At 44.8% G+C, this 18,744-nt stretch overlaps 1 protein-coding gene across 4 annotated transcripts in view; it reads right to left on the reverse strand.

The window, feature by feature from the left end:
• LOC306694597 (pre-B-cell leukemia transcription factor 1-like) overlaps window positions 1-18,744 on the reverse strand; it is a gene marked incomplete at its 3' end in the record, with an annotated part of 55,902 nt that overhangs the window by 10,504 nt on the left and 26,654 nt on the right. For all 4 annotated transcript variants that reach the window (XM_079157510.1, XM_079157509.1, XM_079157508.1 and 1 more), the window contains exon 3: window positions 973-1,232. In XM_079157510.1, the coding sequence (XP_079013636.1) occupies window positions 973-1,232 (260 nt within the window). The remainder of the gene's footprint in view (window positions 1-972; window positions 1,233-18,744) is intronic.

Below are 18,744 nucleotides of genomic sequence, written 5' to 3' on the forward strand. Positions count from 1 at the left end.
CTGATTTAAGGCTGATCCTGCCTCAGCGAAGATATAAACAGTCTGTGAAATGTATGTCAAAACAGCCATTAACTGACTATGTATGTGAAGTGTTCTGACTGCATCTTCCGGTTGTTAAAGAGAGGGTGCGTGGAGAACAAAAGCATTGGCTAAACATATGCCAAGATGGAAGTGAAAGAAAATGACCATCACAATTCCCCAAAAAAGCCAAAGTGACAACAAAGAGTGTCTTGTTTTGCCCAACAACTTTGAAATACTCACGATACTATCAAATAAGACAAAGAATAGCAGCGAATCCTCGCAAAAGACTGACTAGCTGGAACGTTTTGACTTGAAATATTAATTAAACGGTCATTAAAAGAGACTCCGATTTATTTTCCTGTTGATTGACGTTTAGAAAAATAGTTTCCGCTGTAAATGCTTGGCTTTCATTACACAGAGCCCTAATGGTTAAGCATGTAGCCAAGAACCATGAAGTGATGCAGGAAAGTCCACCGATGTATTAAAGGGGAAGTCCACAGATTTAAATCATTTGTTTTTATTTATATTTATTCTTTCTCACACTCATATCAACTGACTCTTATAGGCGAAGAGCATCCCATCGTCACTTATATGTTGTTTTACATGTTTTTCTGTCTTCCTGTTGTATTCTGTAAGACAAACGTCTGCTATGACTGAGGTTGTTGTCTGTATTGTAATCAGGAATTAAACGGTCGTAGTTCATCTTTGGTGGGTCTGGAGGAGCTCTGTTAAGAATTAGAAGGTAACCCTGGAAATATGGTCGATCAATCAAGAAAATAATCGAAGCAGAACGGGTCAAACATTTGCTTTTCTTCTCTTCTTTATAGCATCGTACATGAAAGATCTTTCGGGTTCTGGATTTACTTGGCAAAGACGGTCTAACACGATGGAATAAGATTATTAATTCAGTATTATTAGTGCGTCTCGTTCGGTCAGGTCTGCTGTCCTCACCTGTTCGTACTTCTCCAGCTCTGTGTGGTAGATCTGTCTGATCTGGGTCAGCTTCGCCCTGTAGTCCGAGTGCTCCGTGGAGTTGTCCGCCGCCGCCGCTCCCGCTCCCGAGGCCGCCGCCGCAGCCGCCGCCGCCGCCGCCGAGCCTCCGCCTCCGCCTTTCTCCGGGCCGGACACGCCCTCGGCCAGCAGCATGTTGTCCAGGCGCATGAGCTGGGGATCCGGGGGCTCCTCCTCCTGGGCGCCGCGGATACTCAGCACTGTGGTGAGAGCAGAAGGTCAGAGGTCAGTCGTGAAAAGGTCACGCCTACGCCGTAACAAGCTGTCAGCCGGAGAGCTGCAACCACCGCATCCACCAGCTCAGTGTGAGCGATGCAGTTTGTTGTAGCAAAGAAAGACACACAAGCAGAGACCGTTAGTGTGAAGTGTGTGTATTAAAAGGGAAAGAGGTAAAGATCTTCCTGCTGTAGACACAGCTCGGAGGCTGATGATGAAGTTTTGTTCCTCAGTTTTGGCCAAACTTAGTTTTCTCTCTGTGTGTGTGTGTGTGTACATCTTTAATTCTCCATCCATAGCATTAGGCTCAGTAATTAACCCCAGAACACAAAGCTCTCCGGTCTCCATGGGGATGCTCTGGCGTCAGTCACCGTGCAATATTAACCGGATGGCTGATTTAGTGAGAGCTGGAACGATTAATCAATGATTTGATCCCAAAAAAGAATGAATTTAAAATCATTTTTTAAGCAAAAAATGCCTACCAAAAAGGATTTGATGCTTTTCTCTGGTTGATATCATTGTAAATTCAATATCTTAGTTGTTTGGACAAAGCAAGATGTTGAAAGATGTCAGTTTGTACTTGAGGACATTTTATACAAGCGATTAATTGATTAATCGGGAAATGTAGAAGGAAAATAATCTGCCAAAAAGTGGCAGCCCTAGATGCAACGAGGTACCGTATTTAGTTATGAGGGTTAGCGTTAGGGATTACATTTTGTATTTATTTATTCGGGAACGTCTTTCCCTCTCTCCTCCATTCTCAGTGCTGCCGGATCCATCCCATAATCCATTTATTTTCTTTGTCTCTCCTGTTTTACTTACTTCCATCTTCTTTATAACGGTTATTATTATCATCACAGTTATTATTCTTAGCATCTATATTTCATGGTCCGCCTCTATAGCTGCCTGAGTCGTTGCCGTTTGTGCATCTTTTGTATTCAATTTGACAAGAAAATGTAAAGTTCTCTAATACCTTTTTAATTTAATCAGTTGAAAAGCGGACACATCGTACAGTGCACTTAATTTGTGTATATAAAATATATATATATATATATATATATATATATATTTTATGAACAAAAGGTTCCTCATCCTTATAACAGAATGAGAAAAAACGGTAATCTTGAGATTCATCAACAATAGCCTGGGTGGATACCGCTGCCTTCCACTAGAGGTCTCCCCTGCCATTCTTTAAAAGTCCCACCTTCCATTTTCTGAGGTGAAAACACTCCCAGCCTCTGACTCTTCCTCCTCCATGTGAGAACCATCAGTTTCAATATAAAACACTTTCCCCTGCGTGGAGCGTCGTGCTGCTACCATTCCAGATAGATCCCGGTGTGGGCATCGAAAGCGCCTCGACGGCGGCTGGCCACAGGGCCAACGCGAGCCCCCCCCCCCCCACCCCCCCCGCGTGTTGATAGCTGTTTAAAACGCTACCATTCGTCACTTGCCTTGTTGTCATTGAATGAGAAGGGACAGGCAGGGAGCACTTCATTAATTCAGAGACAATGGGAGCGCTTGGTGCATTAACCCCAGACTGCTGTCCGGGTTGGTAGGCCTGGGCAGGGGGTCACTGGGATGAGAATGAGGCCTGCTGTACTCACCCCCCCCCCCCCCCCCCCCCCACCCTCCTTGCCTTTAAGTGGGCTAGAAATGCAAATATGGCAACTGTTGGCGAGTGGAAGAGGTCAGGGGTTCAGGCCACCGGCTCAGCAGGAGGTAGATGGAGTGTGGGAGTGTTGGGTGGACAGGGTGAGGGTGGGGGTGGGGGGGGTCCCTTGAGGATGGCGGGACTGTACAAACATCCCGTCTCATTACCCAGACTCCTTCATCACTCCCGTAATGTATCGACGAGCTCGGAGGGGAAAATCTCGGATGGCTTCACACCCGCCTCACCTCCGCGGCTGCAAGCTGCGCCATGACCCGATCAAACCCGCTCCATCAGAAACTTTAAACCCGCCTGTCCGCTCTAGTTAACGTACATCAGCAGAGGCCCCCGCCTGACCCCGGCACCCAAGCACTCACCAGTATGGAGAGGCAGTTTTCCTCTATAGTTACCACCTCATAAATATCGGACTAAAGTGGGTGTTAACATGAGAGCACACCACAATATCCCATGGAGCAAGAAAAAGGAGCTGCACTTTCTGGAAGTTATTTTCCGTAAGGAAAGCAACTGCACTAGTACATACTTAAAGAAGAAGAAAGAAAACCACAATAAGATGCTACATTTAGTATTTCAGGGTGGACTAAACACCAGTTCCGAGATTCAGAAGACTCAAATCTTGATCTCTAAATTCGGCTCACCTGACCCGGCAACTCGCATAGGTCGATAAAAAACACAAATGTCAGGGTGGAAGCTCGTTTTAGATGTTCCTCCCGAAATAAACGAGGCCAGATTTCTCCCCAAACTCATAAAAACCTCTAGACTGTCAAATGAAAATGGAACACCAAAAAATCCCTGTGTCCAATAAAAACAAAAAATAAATTGATTCACGTCTGCCAAGTTCCAACTTAACATTCATGAAGTGTTTATTTCACTTGGCTGGAAGCACCTCTCCAACATCAGTCTTATAAGAGCGCCCGCTGCAGAAGAAGGTCATTTCTGAGGAGAAACCTCTTTGGAAAGGCAAAGAGAAAAACACTGCTGGGCCAACTTTGAGTTTTTGTAGAAAGATGGGACTAAAAAAAGGTTGTGGAAAGCAAACGACCTCATTCTACAGGGCTGGGTATTCAAAGCCGAGCGTTATGCCTCAAAATAAATAGGTAAACGCGTCTTAAACTGACAATTAACACAAACTGCCGACACGATCCCCAGGCCTCGCTTGTTGACACGTGTACACCCTCGCTAATCAACATCCTCTCCTCGTTCGCAGCCCGGATCCCAGCTCCATTCTTGCTGCTGATCCAGCTGTCTTGGAGAGCATCTGTCAGGAGGGACCCAGGAAGGAACAATGCATTACGCCATGTTGGCTGTGTACTGTCATCCCTCATTGACAGCACATTGTCACACTTACACAGTGTCCTCTGAGCTGGCGAACAAGCTAAGTAGCTGCTGCCTATAATATCAGCCCTTCCCGCCGCCGCCTCTTATCGTAGTATCTGATGGGCATCCGCTCCGAGTGGGGTTAATGCGGAACCCCGCGGGAAAGGATGCGACGGCGCTTCGTTTTTTTAATTTAAGCGACTAATCAGTTTGATCCTCGCAACGACGACAGACATAATGGCAACAATCTCTCGCCTTGCGACGGGACGTTTTCCCCACATGGTAGAAAACCTGCAGACCTGCTGACGGAAGCAAACAAAGATTTATTCATTCCACCCCTGAACCCAGAGCACATAATTAAAACCATGGAGGGATTATCTCAAACAAATAAAATTACTAAAGAAAAGAAAGGGATAATGTGCCTCCATAAAATTGGCTCTGCTGTGGGTCATAATTACACGACTCAGTGAGGGCCACTTTATTGGCTAATGGCGGCCTAATTGATTCATCCTAATGTTTTTTCCCTGAGCCTTGGGTCTGCTGGGCTCTCCCTGTCCAATAGTGCTGGTGAACTTACTTAGCCACCCGCAGACAAACATTGAAGGTTCTCCCAGGGATAAACAATTGTCTGCGTGTATGCTCGCCTCCCCCCCCTCCCCCTCAGTGAACACACATTTTCTGTATGTCTCTAATGGATGCCATTTCCCTCTTGGAGGCGTTTCAAAGATGGCTTGTTGTCAGACGAAGCCGTATTCCTCCCTCCTGTTGTTGACAAGCAATTCTCGCAAGGAGGCAAGCGCCGGGCTTTATTGCTTCACTTTATTCTCTGCGAATAAAAACGTGGGATTCTTGCATTTGGGTTTTTGGTTGCAGATGGATTCACTAATAACGTACAGAGCGCAGGATGTGCGGCATAGTTTTAAAACATGTGTTTTACGGTATAAATGCATCTGGGTGTGCACTGGTCGGTGGGTTTACTGTTCTGTGTACACACACACAGAGAGAAATTGTCACCGACATGGAAAAGTAAAGCGGAGTGGCAGGACATGATATTTATTTAACCCCACAACATCTGGCCTTTTACAAATCAAATCGATCAAAAAAGAAAAGGAAAAAAACGGGGCAGTTGGCTTTTGGAGAGGTGGATGTCTGGTTGTTTATCTGGGAATATGTATTTCATTTCCACACTGAGGGGGGAAAGCTTTTGGTCTTTGAGGATAAGCTCGGAATATCATGCTCGGAGATGATTTACATCCCCATTTGGGGGGGGTTGGGGGGGGGGGGGGGGGCAGCCTGCCTAAACCCCCCTTCTTCCCTCCCATTGCTTGTTTTTAGCAAGCACATGTGTAACACTCTCCCCATATATTAGTCATCCGAGAAGATTGGCTCGCGGCCTCATATGAAGACGGGCGTGTGTATTAAAATATTAATTGAACTACGAGCAGCGGAGATGGATCATCTCAGAGTACAGGGCGAGTCTTAATTGAACAAAGACCAAAGAATAAACTCTCTCTGAGGGGGATGAACCGTGGCAAAATAAAAGTGGGTTGGCAGCCCCGGGCTAGCATCATAACTAGCCTCTGTGGAAAAACACCGTCACTGGGGGACGGACACAGGTCCGTTACAGAGTGTCACATCATCTCGCCATACGCGACAGAAGTTAGTGTGAGAATTATTAAAATTGACAGCAAGTACAAGCAAGATCCAGGTCTAAAAATACGCTTTTTGAGTCAGTGACAATATTTGGGATGATATCAAAAGCTTGTCAGGGGATTAAGATTTCTTCCAGGACACTGCTTGCATCTTCAAAATGATTCCGTTTTTTTTTTTCTTTTTCGTGGCATAACAATATCCGACTCAAAAGAGTTACAGCACACCATGCTCTGCAGTCCAGATATCTTATCCTATCAGATTAACGGAGGCAAATGGCAGGCTGTCAAAAACCATTACCATATGTAATCCCCTTCTAGATTTCGAAGGCATGTCGACGGGGACTGTTGGCATGGCAGCCTGTCGTGGCGATTGGGTTATTGGGGGTGGGCGGGTGGGGGAGCCTGATGTTTAATTAATGATGTTGGGCTGCTCTGTCACAGTTAGCGAGATGGACGGCAAAACATAAAGCCCTCTGACAGAGATTGGGCACCTCAGTTTCGAACTGGCTGACACCTTTTGTGAGGCCCTCCGTTCTGCACCCAGACGCTGAAATGTGATCCGCAGTGTTACATCACAGGTAGCAGGACGGGCAGAGTTGGGCCAAAAGTGACACGCGATGCCGGTCAGGTGACAGCGTGTCCAGGCAGATCAACAACGCCTGGCTTGACATTTTCTAAGAGCACTTTGAGTAGAAAGGCAAAGGGCACGACACTTTGAAGTGACAGCCTTTGATGCTTTCTTATCAGTCTGTTCTGTTATGTTGCTGAGCAATCAACCAATTGTAGCTTATTAAAACTTTCGCTGTGTCAGGTTGCTCTTTCCTGTAAAAAAAGACTTAAAAACCTCTGGCGCAAAGGAAGTGATGCTTCCTGTGTTTGCAGCAGGAGCAAAAGTGTTTTGTTCGGGGGGGGGGGGGGGGGTTTGTCAAGTTGTTAGCATTAGCAGCAACCACCATGATGGCTATAACACACCATGGTGAACACTAGCAAGACGTGCTGACCAGATAATCTCGACACCGCAAAAAGTAATGTGAGGAAGCATTATGGATGGATAAAAGGTGGCTAATGGTGAGACTGTTTGCTGGCTTTGTTAAGTGCTGCTAATAGTAACGTTAGCTTGTCACTCAGTGAGGCGCCGCAAACGAATGGATTCATTCTACGGCCGTTTTTTTAGGAGGGGGTTCATTACTTTGTTAGCTGGAATAAATATAAAATAAAAAAGAAGAATGTCCTGTATTTTCTTCAAAATGGTGGCACACACACACACACAAACAGTCCAGGAAAAAAAGACGTTAGCATGAATCAGGCAACAGCCATGTTTGCTAATAATGCATAATATTCATCATATCCAAGATATTTCCAAAATTGAAAGAGAATGTTGCATATTCTATGTAAAAAAACTATATAATAATAAATATTATAAATAATAATAAAATATTATTTGATAGTAATAATACTATTACTGAATTCCCCATCAGTTGTGGTACTGATCAATATTGAGTGGATTTACCAGAGACAAGTATCTTTTTTATCAATTGTACAAACATGCAGCTAGCTTTACATTAGTTTGTGAATTTACCAAAATAAAGGTGACATATGCAGTGCTGACACCAAAAAAATCTATCTGTGTCGACACCAGACTTGAATTATTAATGCTTTCATGGCTTCCTGTGTAGTAAACACAATTGCATAAGATATTTATTATCACTGCGGAGTGATGCATTTTGGAGTTATCAAACAAAATCAGCACTCTACTAAAATAAATGGAGTGTTAACAGCGACCTTCGGCATGTGGTCATACCTTTTCCAAACAAGAGTCATGATGTAATCTTGCCTCGAATAATCAGTCCATCCTCAAAGACAGTCCAGCGGGTCTGATGAAAGCCAAAATGCTTTTGCATAATTAACCCTTTCTGGTCAGGCTGCGGTCGGCCTGTCTGCTTGAATTTACAGTGACAGCCCCGGCCCTATTTGTTTGCATTGGTGCTTCAGTGGGCACACTTCATTGTGGCTTCGGCAGTTAATAAATCACAGTAGAAGCCCCCTCTCTCGACGGCAGCCTGTGCTACGGTGGTCCTGTCACAAGGCAGGCACCAGCGCCGAAGCGACAGCTACATGCTAATTCGACATCGGCATAATTCATTATACAGTCGCAAGTGTACTGGAATGGAAAGAGAACCAACATACACCAGGAGGAAGACGACAGGCATCAAACTGTTAAATCTTGCTCCCCTTAAGTCCCCTCTGTTTGCCTTTGTAAAGGCTCAAGTCTTTAAACTCCTGCCAGCACTATAAAATGATATACAACTTATTAGATATGCACAAAAAGAGCTTTGGGATGTGCAAAGAATACAATCATTTTACCGCATTTTCTTTCAAAGTGTAGACACAAAGTCGTGTAATTCATTTAAGGGGAAAAAGGTTAACCGACAATAACAAAGAGGTTAATGGACAATGAAGACAATTAAGAAGCAACTGAGCTCTGTTCTTCAAAAGAAATCTGCCTTTTTTTTTAATGAAATATGATCATCTATACAGCCACTTCCTGTAAGTCATGCAAAAGCCAATGTAAAACGACATATCAAAAGGTAGAACGGGAGCTATTGCACTAAAGGGGAAATTAACAAAAAGATAAAGAGTCAATTAAAGCGATAAGGCCTTGTGCTCTTCAGAGGGTGAAAACCAAGGGGAGTGGAGCTGACAGCCTTCACATTAAAGCGCCGCGCTGCCATCTCATCCGCTGTGTGGCCCCTCCGCTTTGTAACCACCAGTTCAGAGGAGAAAGACGCAGCATAGTCTTTTGTTAAGAAATACGACCCCCACACACACACACACACACACACACACACACACACACACACACACACACACACACACACACACACACACACACACACACACACACACACACACACACGCTGTCATCTGCAGATACCACTAATGAAGGTAATTAGAATTAGGTCCACCAAGGCCTGAGGGCCACTAGTAATGCACGCTTAGTCTTTGCTACACTGGACACACATGAAAAAAGGCTTCTTTTTTTTAATTTCTAATTATTCACTTCTGTCTGACACTTGTTTCAATGCAACTTTATTTTCTGTAGACGAATGCTAGGCGTTACGTCATATCACTGCATTAAGGATGAAGTGACACCATCAGCCTCAGGCTCTTGTTTATGCCTTGTTCCGTCAATGTCTTCAAAGCCATTTGAAGTGACCCTTTAAAATCAATACGTTGCCTTCTTGATATTCCCTCAACACGGGTTGCATACGTCTATGAGTTTGAATTTGACCAAAGGGGATTTCTCAAATTTCTAGAGGAAAATGATCTCACAAGAAAAACTAAGACTGTAAAAAAAAAATTCCCAATATGTCATTTTGTGTTGCAGAAATATTTTTTTCTTGAGCATGGAAGTTCCTCGTTGATCTTGGTAATAGTACTTTGATAAAATAATCTTAGCTCAAGGTCTACTTACTAGCTTTTCCCGAGGCTCTCGAACACATCTCTGGGTCTTCCCCAGCCTCCATCCACTGCAACCCTGCCTCCAATAATGCTCCCATACAACTCAACTGCAGTCTCAACTATGTTTCCAGGGACATGTATTTTCTCCCTCATTCCTGTTTTAAACACATGGTTGACGTTGTGAAGTAAAACAAAACTACTTGGTTAGGTTTGGCTTAAAATAAGTGTGTTTGTTATGTCATTTAAGGGTTAGGGGGTTAGGGCTAGGGCTGACTGCTCTTACCTCTTTGTGGTACTCTGCTCTGGCATAGGGCAATGCTTGTTGTTTTCTGCATAGCTGGTGTCCATGTTATTGCCATCGTACAGTCTGTATTACAGTATTCTATATATTCTACCAAGAACACGTTTAATCACAAATACAGTATAGTCTGTATTTGTGCAATCTTAAAGATTTTGGTGCAGTTTATTAAAAGACAGAAATAGACTTTTGGTTTCTGATTGTCTCCACTTTTTGATTCTAAATTGTTCGTGCAAACATTGTAGCTGTTGTTGACCGAATTTGCAAATTTTTCCGACAATGCCCCATATCAAAACCCCCCAACACTCAAGTTTATCGACAATCAAGCGAGAGATTTCTGTTATTCTGCTCGTGATATACAGCTCGGTGAAGCCGGGCAGGGTTCACTCTACTGTGCAACTTCTCCGACCACGTAAAGGACGGGTAGCAGTGAGAGAGCATCCAGACGAGTGTCCTGTGTGTTTCACATGAGGACGGCGAGCGTCCGGCATCATGCACCAGACCGAGGTCTATCCGTGGCCTCGGGCGTAGTGTTGACTGGGCCTGCCATGTCATTATCAGTCGCCTTGATCCGCTCCACCTTATTAAAGCCATTCCTTCAGGAGAGCAGACGAGCATGTCACAGTGTGAAACCAGGCCAAGGAGGGAAGGTGACCACACTGCCACCCTCAGCTTGTGCAAGGGGGCAAGGAGGAGGGGTGGCGGGGGGGACGGGGGGGGGGGGGGGGACGAGCACAGTGCAGCGTGCTTTGTTGTCAGCCTCATCCCGGACCCCCTGATGTCCCTGTGATTCCCTTGTCAGTTCGTGTTAATGGAACTCGCAGCGGTTACGCTCCTTCACATTCTTATCTCCCGTAGCAGGACAGTCGTCGCACAGCCCAGCGGTGTCTGTTTAGCCTCGGCTGACCAGGAGACAACTGCTGCGTTGAATATTGACAACGTCTCTCCTGTCAGCAAGAAAATATGTTCGGGACGACTCCTGTTTGGGAATGCCGAGGCTCAACCGATCGCCGCGGTACCGTCGGTACAAGTTGGGCCTGTGCTGTTTGACTGGCATTAACTGATGCAGAGCGTTATTAGAGGTTAACGTCATTGGACTGGTGTGCTCATGAGTAAAAAAGCTACAGCGTAAACCCAGAGAAACGCCCGCGACCGGGAAGCCCGGCGGCCTCCGGCTCCGTCCCTTTCCCCGTCTATCCGACTACACACACACTCGTGTGGCATTTTTCACCGAGCGCAGCTCCCCTACTGCCAACCAGTTTATGTAAAAGTGATTAACAGTAATTAATCCTTAATCACCATGATTAGCCAAGTCGCAGTAAATTAAGCCACATCTGGAGCAGCTGAGGGCTTCGAGAGTGGCAGCAGGCATACTGAGTGTGAATGCCACCGTTGACTGAGGTCTACCTGAAACGTCGGAAGGCACACAGCACAGGGCTCATCTCCGCTGTGCTGCTTGGACTTTGTGCTTTGTTTTTCTGTTTGTGTGGATGGAAACCTCACAACCTCATTAGTCGACCAACTATGTTTCTGTAAGTGACGACAACTCATTTCTCTACATGTTACATGATGTAAACATTCTGTTTTCTTGAATTTCGTTATGTAACCAGCCTGTCAGTGTGAATGACAAGAGGTGTTAGTTAATTGCAAAACCAACATGTTTATTTCACCCCCCCCACCAAATTCTGATTCATTCAAAATTAACACTTCTAAAGTTTCTTTAAATGTTTAACAGTTACTTTTCCAAATATGTATAAGTCTTCACGTTGTGATTGAATTAGATCCGCTGCACAGCACTTATTTAAACAGTAAAATGCGTCACTTTTAAAGCTGGTTGCTGACGAGCATAGTCAGAGTCTGGTGCCGTCCTCACGCCACGTAAAACGCATCGAGGCTACATTGCATCAGTTTCAGCAAAGTTAACGGGGGAACAATGAGGGCAATACAGCATCACCCATCTATGTTATCTGAATATTCTCTGGTCTAGCTCAGCTCAAAGCACAAAAACACAGAACCCGTCGGCACGTTGTGGCCAATCCTCGCTGAAAAGCGCTAGATATGCTTCCATTTTATTAAATGTCGTGTGTCTGAAGAGACCCCCCGCTTTATTTTTACCCTTCATGTCTATTTTTGTCGAATTTAGTGAAGACTGCTGTTCAAATCACACAGATATCTTGCCGTAAACATCCCTTTAGTGTCGTTCTCCAGTTAGCTTGTTGTTGTTTGTAAACGATACCGACAATCAAACACAGGACTTTCACCCAGGGGACTGCTGTTCATGTCCTACGTGAAACCAAAAGTCAACGTTGACTTACTTGACTGTACTTTTGTTACATAACTTGTGTACTTAACGACGTAGGGTTACGTAGCAAGCACACTTATTTGAACCCCAACCACTATGTTATCCTAAACCTAACCAAGTAGGTTGTTACCTTAACCTGAAGTTGTTTAGTTTCAATTTACAACGTTAAATTTCACTTTCATAACGTGGGAGGTGCAGTGCGTGACAACTAGTGGTGCAACGGATCACAAAACTCACGGTTTGGATCGTATCACGGTTCAGAGTCACGGATCAGCACAAAAGAAAGAAAGTTAGTAAATATTATTTTACTATCTATACTTTTAGAGATCCCTGATCACGTTTTTTTTTTGCCGCCAATACTAATTGCATTTGCTCCAGATTGGCTCACCAACACTACATTTTTCGAGATTACATGTGAACACATCATGATCAACATCATGAACACATCGATACTCATTTTCCCTGAACAGAGCCTGAACGCATCTTAATGTAACTGAATGGAACCTTCGGTTAGCCGTTAGCGGTGCTGCCATCGTTGCTAGCTCCCCTCCTGTCAATTAAAACACAAATGTGTTGTTTACAATGTAACATTATCAGAGATCGGCGACTAGAAAAGCATAAATGCCGACGTCCTGATTGCATATTTTCCTGAATATTGGCGGCGAATATACAGCCAGTAAAACTTTATTTCCCACTGTGATGGTTAACGTTGAACTGTGTAATTAATTACGGGGGGATCCGTACGGATCTCGGATCAACAGTGTTTCTTTACACCACTAACCAAAACGGTAGTGATAACCACTGATAACGCCCAGTTATCAGTGGTTATCACATTCAAAATGGGTGAACTGATACCGATACATATTCACTTTTCTTTTGCATAAACACATAACATTAGCAAACATTGATAGGATCCTATAAATCTTTTTCTAAAGATTTGACTAATATGTGTCCTGAGTCAAAAATATTGTCTCTATGAGACAAACATCTGTATGTAATGGAGACACTGCTTCTAAATCTTGGACTATGATACCAATATATCTGCCATAAGTGTTATTAGACATCCAAACGTGAGCCCAAATATGAGCAAATTGAATCTACAAATAAGTGCATAGAAGGAGTGACATCTTTGTATGATGATATGGTGGTTTTACATCCTGTTATCTTTCCTGCGGCAGCCAACAAAACGTCAGCGTGACCTCGTTTAACCTGAGTGGTGTTTTATTTTAAACAAATTATAAAGCCTGCCGTGGATTTCTGAAAATAAAACTAATCTAAACAATATATTTAGTATGAGACATTCAGCATTTCCTTGCTGTTGAGTAAATATGTTCGTCTTAAATTCACAAATAGGGGAATACAAATAAGATAAATCATACATACATATACAGTACATGTATTTCATTTATATAACTTGTGTATATATATGTGTGTGTGTGTGTGTGTGTGTGTGTGTGTGTAATACACTTAGGTTCATGAATAAATGAGTGATTTCTAAACACATGTTCAGATACATTTTAAGGAAATCTGTGGCGACTAAAACAGCTGTCCAACAGACCAAGAAACTGACCTTCAATATCTACAGACACCAGATCAGATTCCCCACACTCACAAGGACACACACACACAATCACACCCACACACACACACACACAGTCCCAGAGCCCTGTGTGTACCCACACTGCATTGTTGATTGGCTGGGTTGCCTGAAGATGTCTCGTGTGTGGCGACGTAGCCTCTCTGTAGCTTTTTTTTTGTTTTGTTTTCCTGCCAGATAAATGATGCAGGAGGACTGGTTGTGCGCCGGGGAACGGGTTCCATCGCAGCGGGTGTGCTGTTCCTCTTAGCCCAATGTTTCTCTTGTGGCCCCCTGGAGAGTTTCCTCCCCGCGCCCCAGTCTCTCCCTGTTACACAGCTCCAGATTAATTACACACTTTAATGAGCTGAATTATTAATGGGGCTCTTACTTGGCAGTTTAAGAAAATGCAGAGGAGAAGACGGCGCTGAGCGTCGGGAACCGGGGGCTCTCATTAAAACATCACACAACGCCTTTGGGATTGGTGTTATTTAGCCGGAGAAACGATGGGATTTGGTGTCTTATACAGTGTATATATATATATATATATATATGTATATTAAAGGGGAAGCTGCTTGAGTTTGAATCCACAGCGAGAGATGGAGAGAAGAGGGCTGCAGAGGCTCGTGCACCACATTATGTCATTATGATTGCAGGCCCGAGGAAAATGAAAGGCCATCTAATGCAGCCGTTGGAAAAGCTTCCCTCTCTGATTGTTCAGCACAGATGGGAGCAATATTATCTGAAATGAGGTGGACTAAAGCGGAAGTGAAACGAATGAAAAGAGAATATGTCTCATTCCCCTTTTCTCCCTCCAAAGGGACGCTTTTCTACAAACTGTTTTATCCCACAACTGTTAACAGTTATGGCGGCGAGGACGTTCATCAAAATCAGGAATGTGGGAAATTGTCGCTATGAAAGCTGCAGGAAAATGAGATTATTCACATAATATCACACTTGCTGATCAGAGAAAATCGCACAGTGAAGAGACAGGAAATGAAACCAGGAAGCAAGTTCCAGAGTTGTTCCTGCGAGTCTAAATTTATATATTTCTGCTGGAGGGAAATTCAATCACCTCACTGTGTCTACGTATGGTGTGTGTGTGTGTGTGTGTGTGTGTGCATGCGTGCAGGAGTGCTACAACGTCGGGATCGTGTCCAACACAGCGAAGCATTGTCAAAGCTCACATATAAGATCTTACAGGGTTGTAAAAGAACAGACAAAGGCGATTTGTTCTCTAAATGCACTTTAATGTGTCAGAGAAACAGAACTCTTCTCTGTTTTCAGTTGGTTTTTTTGACAAAGCATCTTTATCAAGAAGCTGCTCACATTTCCGGTGTGATGATTGTGTTCATCACACAGGTTTTGCTGTGATGGCTGCTGCACTAACACGAGCCAAACGGCTTTCACGCTCGCTTGTGGAATCCACAGTGGGATCCCAGGGGATCTCTCTCTCTCTCTCTCTCTCTCTATTTGTGTACAAGCTGCTGCCAGTGCCGACTGTTCCCGGTGTTTGGGAGGAAACAATAACGGCCTCTTCGCACAGTCAGATTGCATTACAGCTTGACGCTCTGCACGGCGATAGGACTCTGAATGGATTTTGGCTTTATTGCCATATTTGGGGGGGGAGACACTTCAGGAGAACCGATGAAAAAGCGCCTGACAAATAAGATGGGAAATCTGGCTGAAGGTTTTCGCCTCCACCGATTAGTAATCACCGTGAGGAGTAATCAGGTGACCTAGAATGGCCTGGGTGGCAGGCGGGCGGATGGGACGGTGTCTTTGTGCAGCCCCTGCAGCTCCAGACACAAAGCCCCCCCGGGGACACTGCTACCACAGCACAGCTAACCAACCCCCCCACCTCCCCTCCTTGTAGCCAGGATGAGATGCACACAAGTTCCTGCTCGACAAAAAATGGCCCGAGCGGCTCATTACGTGGGTCCTATTTGGGTCAGGGAGCAGATGCAGATGTAGGTCAGAAGGAAACCCCTGTTTGTCAATCAAGAAAGACAAGAGAAAAGAGCGGAGCAGTGGAGGAGAGAGGGAGGGAGCGAGAGAGAGAGAGAGAGAGAGAGAGAGAGAGAGAGAGAGAGAGAGAGAGAGAGAGAGAGAGCGAGTGTCTCTCCCCCGGTGAGAGGGAGCGCGCCTGCTGCTCTCCACAGCCCCATCCCTCAGGACAGAAGGGTATCAAAATGATATGCAGAGGGAGGGGGAGCGGAAACTTAATTAGACTCATGCTAGTGAGCTAACTGACGCGAGCGAAAAATCATAAAAAAAAAAAAAAAAAAGAAACCGTCGGATCCAACATCAAGCTCCGGTTTCAGTCTGGTGCCACTGGACCATACATCACCAGAGCACCGATGGAGCCCTCTCCCATCTAGCCCGTCCTGCATGTCTTGCAGTGGGAGGACGAGGTCGGTCTGACCTACATGCTGCGGACCTCCAGAGAGGCCCGGGATCTAACTCCTCCACCCACCTGAACGAGAGTGAACCGTACACTTTAAGTCACCTTGAAGCAAGACGCGCCGTCACATTACTTCCATGCTTCCTTGAAGATGACATGTGTTTCTTTTTAAGCGGCAGAAATGCTGAAGTACATCATCTCTTCTTCTTACTCTTGCACTTTTGGCCAATTCCAGCTCCGCTCTGAAAATCTCAGCGGCGGCTCCTCCAACAGCTCTGTAGCACTTCATTTCCCCTCACACTGAGCTCAGATGCAGCGCTAACTGCCGAGAGGTTGACACTTGTCTGAATAATGTTATGCTAATGCTGTAGTGTACCTGTATTTACCCCTAAGTGCAGCAAGCAATCTGTTGATTGCGAGAAAGCAATTTTCCCTGAAAGAGGGGGGGGGGGGGGAGAGCGGGCGGGCGAGAGAGACGGAATGAGAGGGTAACAAGAGATCTTCTTTAAGCTGCGGCAAAAGCAATTTGCAGAGGGCGACAATTTTCTCTGGCTGTGAAAGGAGCGCTCTCTCTAATTGTGCCTACGCAGAGCCATCAAGATGGAGATACAGAAAATAGCAGAGCGGGCTCGCACGTATCCCAGAGCAACTCAGAGGTATGAGCAGGGAATCGGCCATAAAAGCTCCCTTTTTTATTTAGTCAAATAAATCGAGATGCCCTTTCATTCTGTAGATTGTGAAAAAAAAAACAGACTAGCTCACGCAGACACAGGAACAGCTCGGGTTACATTGTGCTTCCCAGCTCAGGCTAATTACTCTGAGGGTTCCACATTATATGTAACAAACTACAAGCAACCATAATGACATGTATAGGAGAGAATGGCCTCCATCTCCCTGCTGTTGTTTCCTTTTCTCACGCACAGGCAATAACGCAACTCCAAAACGCTACAATGATGAATGAGGACATTGTCCTTTTTTTAAAATTAGTTTGTTGGTCCTTTTGTTGCCCGAGAAGGCAGATGTAGAAATTAATTGCTCTTTCTGACAAGGAGTAGCTGGTGTTTGTGTGAACGTGTGTGAACGTCTGTGTGTGTGTGTGTGTGTGTGTGATGGGGTGACAAGGCTTCTAAAAATAAAGCAGCAGAACCGTGTGTGTGGTGCCAGATTGGGCTCGGTGCTGCGCTCGTCTCGCTCTGGCTCGACTTCTATCTGCCCGTGTGATAAAGCTGCTAACAGGCCTTTATCGGGGAGCAAGGGGAAATATGCTCCTGCCAGATTAGGCCCCAGACTCTGCCAAGGTTATAAACAGCCTGTTATCTGTGTCCCAAACAGAGTAATCCACGCTCTATCAGCACCCAAACATATGGGCCACACAGAGCCGAGATAGCCTCTGATGGACACTTGGTTTTAATTGCAATGAGATCCAGCGGAGCATCTCTGGGAGAGGGGTGAGAAAAAAGGACATTAAAAAAAAAGAGGACTGTTTTTGTGGACATGTCCCAGCCCCGGTGTAGCTGGCCAACATTCACAAAGAGCAACCTCGACCTTTCTGCAGTGCTGCACCTGCTCCTTCCTGTGCGCTCAGGCGATAGCGCGGGCGAGCGGGGCAGCGATACACTTCCAGGAATCTATTAAAGCCCCGCTGGATATTTGTTTCCCACTCAAATTAATATTTTCCCTATTCATCCAACGTCGTTTGGTGTCTTTGTGCATTCCGCCAGCATGCTTAATTAGATCTTGGCGGCAGTAAGTATGCATTAATTTGATTAGGCGCTGATGGGCTATTTTCAGTTCTCAATGACACAGCGCGGCTATTCTTCAGCGGACGCTTCACAAAACATCGGTTCTCAGACGCACTCTGTCTCCCTAATCAATAGCAAACTTAAACTTCCCCCAGACGTTCCTCCGGGTAAACAAGAGCCACTCAGACGCTCACACACTCAGTGAGAGTCTGAGTGAAGCGAGGACAGCCGGCTGAGATGATGGAGGGTGAACTGGGTCGAGCCGGTGTTGAAAAGACTCCCGTAGATATTAGCGGCGCAACGGATCATAAAACTCCCGGATCGGATTGCATCACGGATCAGAGTCACGGATCAGCACAAAAGAAAAAAGGGAGCAAATATAGCTTTCAGAGATCCCTGGTCACGTTGTTTTTGCCATAATAGTAAAGTTGAGAGTCGTAACAACAAAACAATGAGCTGAAAGATGCTAAAACGCTCTGCTTTACACATTCATGTAGTCATTTGATCCAGTGTTAACATGAGGATATTGATTAGTCTATAAGCACAAAGGCTTTGACAAAGGAAGCGATGGTACCTTTTGTCAAATATATGGACAACGATGTGAAGCACTCTTTAAAAGTTTCAATCCATTTAATTCTACTAAATGATATTCCTGTTTTTTTTACAACATGGATGCTATTTCCATAGAATGTTTTTTAACAAAGGCATACTGTTTTAACTTTGTTTGTTACCATAGTTGAAGCAGTCTTTTTGTTGATATTGTTTACCTTCAAGTCAAGTGGTTTAGATAGTAAACTGGGTAAACTGTTGGGTCTGACTCTGTTGCAATGATGTCGCCGTGAACCCAGATCTCAGCAATTGCTATTTTTTTGTACAGTACGTAAGGAAAGTCGATTAATGAATTAGTCGATCGAACCGAAAATACATCTGTAAGTATTTGTGCAATGAATTGAATCCTTTAGGTCATTTTCCAATTCATCGAGCCACGCAGAGATACACACAGCTCGTATTCAGTAGCTGTGCCTTAAAACGAGCTGTCAGGATTTTTTGGACTACACAGCCGCCGGTAGTAAGTGC

The sequence above is a fragment of the Pholis gunnellus genome (genome assembly GCF_910591455.1).
Source record: "Pholis gunnellus genome assembly, chromosome: 4".
In the NCBI taxonomy this organism is placed as follows: domain Eukaryota; kingdom Metazoa; phylum Chordata; class Actinopteri; order Perciformes; family Pholidae; genus Pholis; species Pholis gunnellus.